Here is a 1,736-nt window from a genome sequence, read left to right as displayed (position 1 = left end):
TAATGTGACTTTTATAAGAGGCAGCTTTCTAACATGCAAACTTTAAAATCAGTGAGTTTGAAACAATTCAGGATAGCTGAAATTAAAACGTTTTGTCTTACACTGGCTAAGGCAGGGACCTTTTCTTCCTTTCTATCAGGTCATGATTCATGTTTACTAGGGAAAACATTTCTAATGATACTTCTCATGCATCAATTGTTTCCGCCTTTTCAATTAGTATATTTATTTTTATATCACAGGATGTGTGACAATATTACTTTTGTGGATGGATTTATTTTTTTAGGACTTGAGACAGCTCCAGAATTGAAAAACTTTATTTTTACAGTGCTAGCTCTTATCTTCATTCTATCAGTTATTGGTAACTTCACTGTCTTAGTTATCATACGAACAGACTGTCGTCTTCACACACCCATGTACTTCTTTCTACTTAATCTTGCACTGATAGAAATTTTGTACACCACATCTATCACCCCGAATACTCTAAAGAATTTATTGGAAGAGGAGAAAAGGATCTCATTTGCTGGATGTTTTATTCAGATGTTTCTCTTTGTTACATTGGGGGGTTCAGAATGTGTCCTCCTTGGTATCATGGCTTATGATAGATATGTAGCCATATGTCACCCTCTGTTATATACCACAATCATGAATCAGCCTCGTTGTGTCTGTCTAGCACTGGTTTGCTGGATTATTGGATTTACAGATTCATTACTTCATACAACTCTCACATCGGTGTTACCTTACTGTCATAGCCGTATTATTAAGCACTACTTCTGTGATATTCCACCTCTTCTTAATATATCTTTTAAGGACACCTATGTTAATGAAATACTGGTATTCCTTGTTGGTGGGTGTATAATTGTGGGCTCTCTAACCTTGACTCTTATTTCATACATATTTGTCATTGTTGCAGTTATGAGAATTTCTTCTCTAACTGGAAAACAAAAAGCCTTCTCTACCTGCACCTCACACCTCATAGTTGTCACCATTTTCTTCGGAACAGTTATTTGTACTTATCTTCGACCTAATGCACATTCTTTTTCTAGCCAGGATAAAGTCATCTCCTTAGTTTATGTTGTAGTAACACCTTTTATAAATCCTATCATTTATAGCTTCAGAAATAAGGATTTTCAACGGGCTTTGGAAAAAGTGTTTCAGTTTGTAGTTGCCAAGAAAATGAAAAGTAAATCAATTTTACAGGAGAAATTTAGATAAAAAAATGTATTTGAAGAATTAATCTTACACAGAATAGTTACTCTTTATTTTCAATTAAACAATAGAAGCTTAGACTAAAATTTTGGTAGAAAGCTAAAAAAAACAGTTTTTTTTTTTTTTTTTAATCTTTTAGTATTGTTATATTACTACAATAGAATGTTTTAAAATTGTGTTTATCTAATGTTTATATCATTAATGGAATAACAAATGTTAAGCATTTTAAAATATATTATTGTTTTATTGTTATTGATTTTATCATTATTGTGAACATTGCAATCAGCATGAACTATACTCACCATGCAGACTAAGTTACTATTGGTCTGTTTTAGGTATTATGACAACTTCCGTTTTTAAACACACCTGTATTTAAGGTTTTAACTTTGTATCAATTGTATCCATTGTTTCATGCCTGATGAAACGACCAGTTACGGTCGAGAAACGCGTAGCGGTACTTGTATGGAATAAATATCTTTTAATTCACGGAAGTTGTCCTTCGTTTTGATTCTGACGTTGGAAGGGCCAAC

The 1,736-nt window shown here is 32.7% G+C and overlaps 1 protein-coding gene across 1 annotated transcript; it reads left to right on the top strand.

The window, feature by feature from the left end:
- Positions 1–240: 240 nt before the first annotated feature.
- On the top strand, positions 241–1,212 carry LOC128647082 (olfactory receptor 5M11-like). Its single transcript, XM_053699897.1, has one exon. It carries the CDS (start codon positions 241–243, stop codon positions 1,210–1,212), a length of 972 nt encoding a protein of 323 aa, XP_053555872.1.
- The last annotated feature ends 524 nt before the right edge of the window (positions 1,213–1,736 follow it).

Source organism: Bombina bombina, chromosome 2, assembly GCF_027579735.1.
Source record: "Bombina bombina isolate aBomBom1 chromosome 2, aBomBom1.pri, whole genome shotgun sequence".
NCBI classification, from domain to species: Eukaryota; Metazoa; Chordata; class Amphibia; order Anura; family Bombinatoridae; genus Bombina; species Bombina bombina.
The sequence above is the reverse complement of the archived record's forward strand: the minus strand, read 5'-3'. Positions and strand labels throughout refer to the sequence as shown.

What these genes read in the sequence shown, in the direction of transcription:
- LOC128647082 (XM_053699897.1), top strand. Translation starts at nt 241, where the DNA reads ATGTGTGACAATATTACTTTTGTGGATGGATTTATTTTTTTAGGACTT.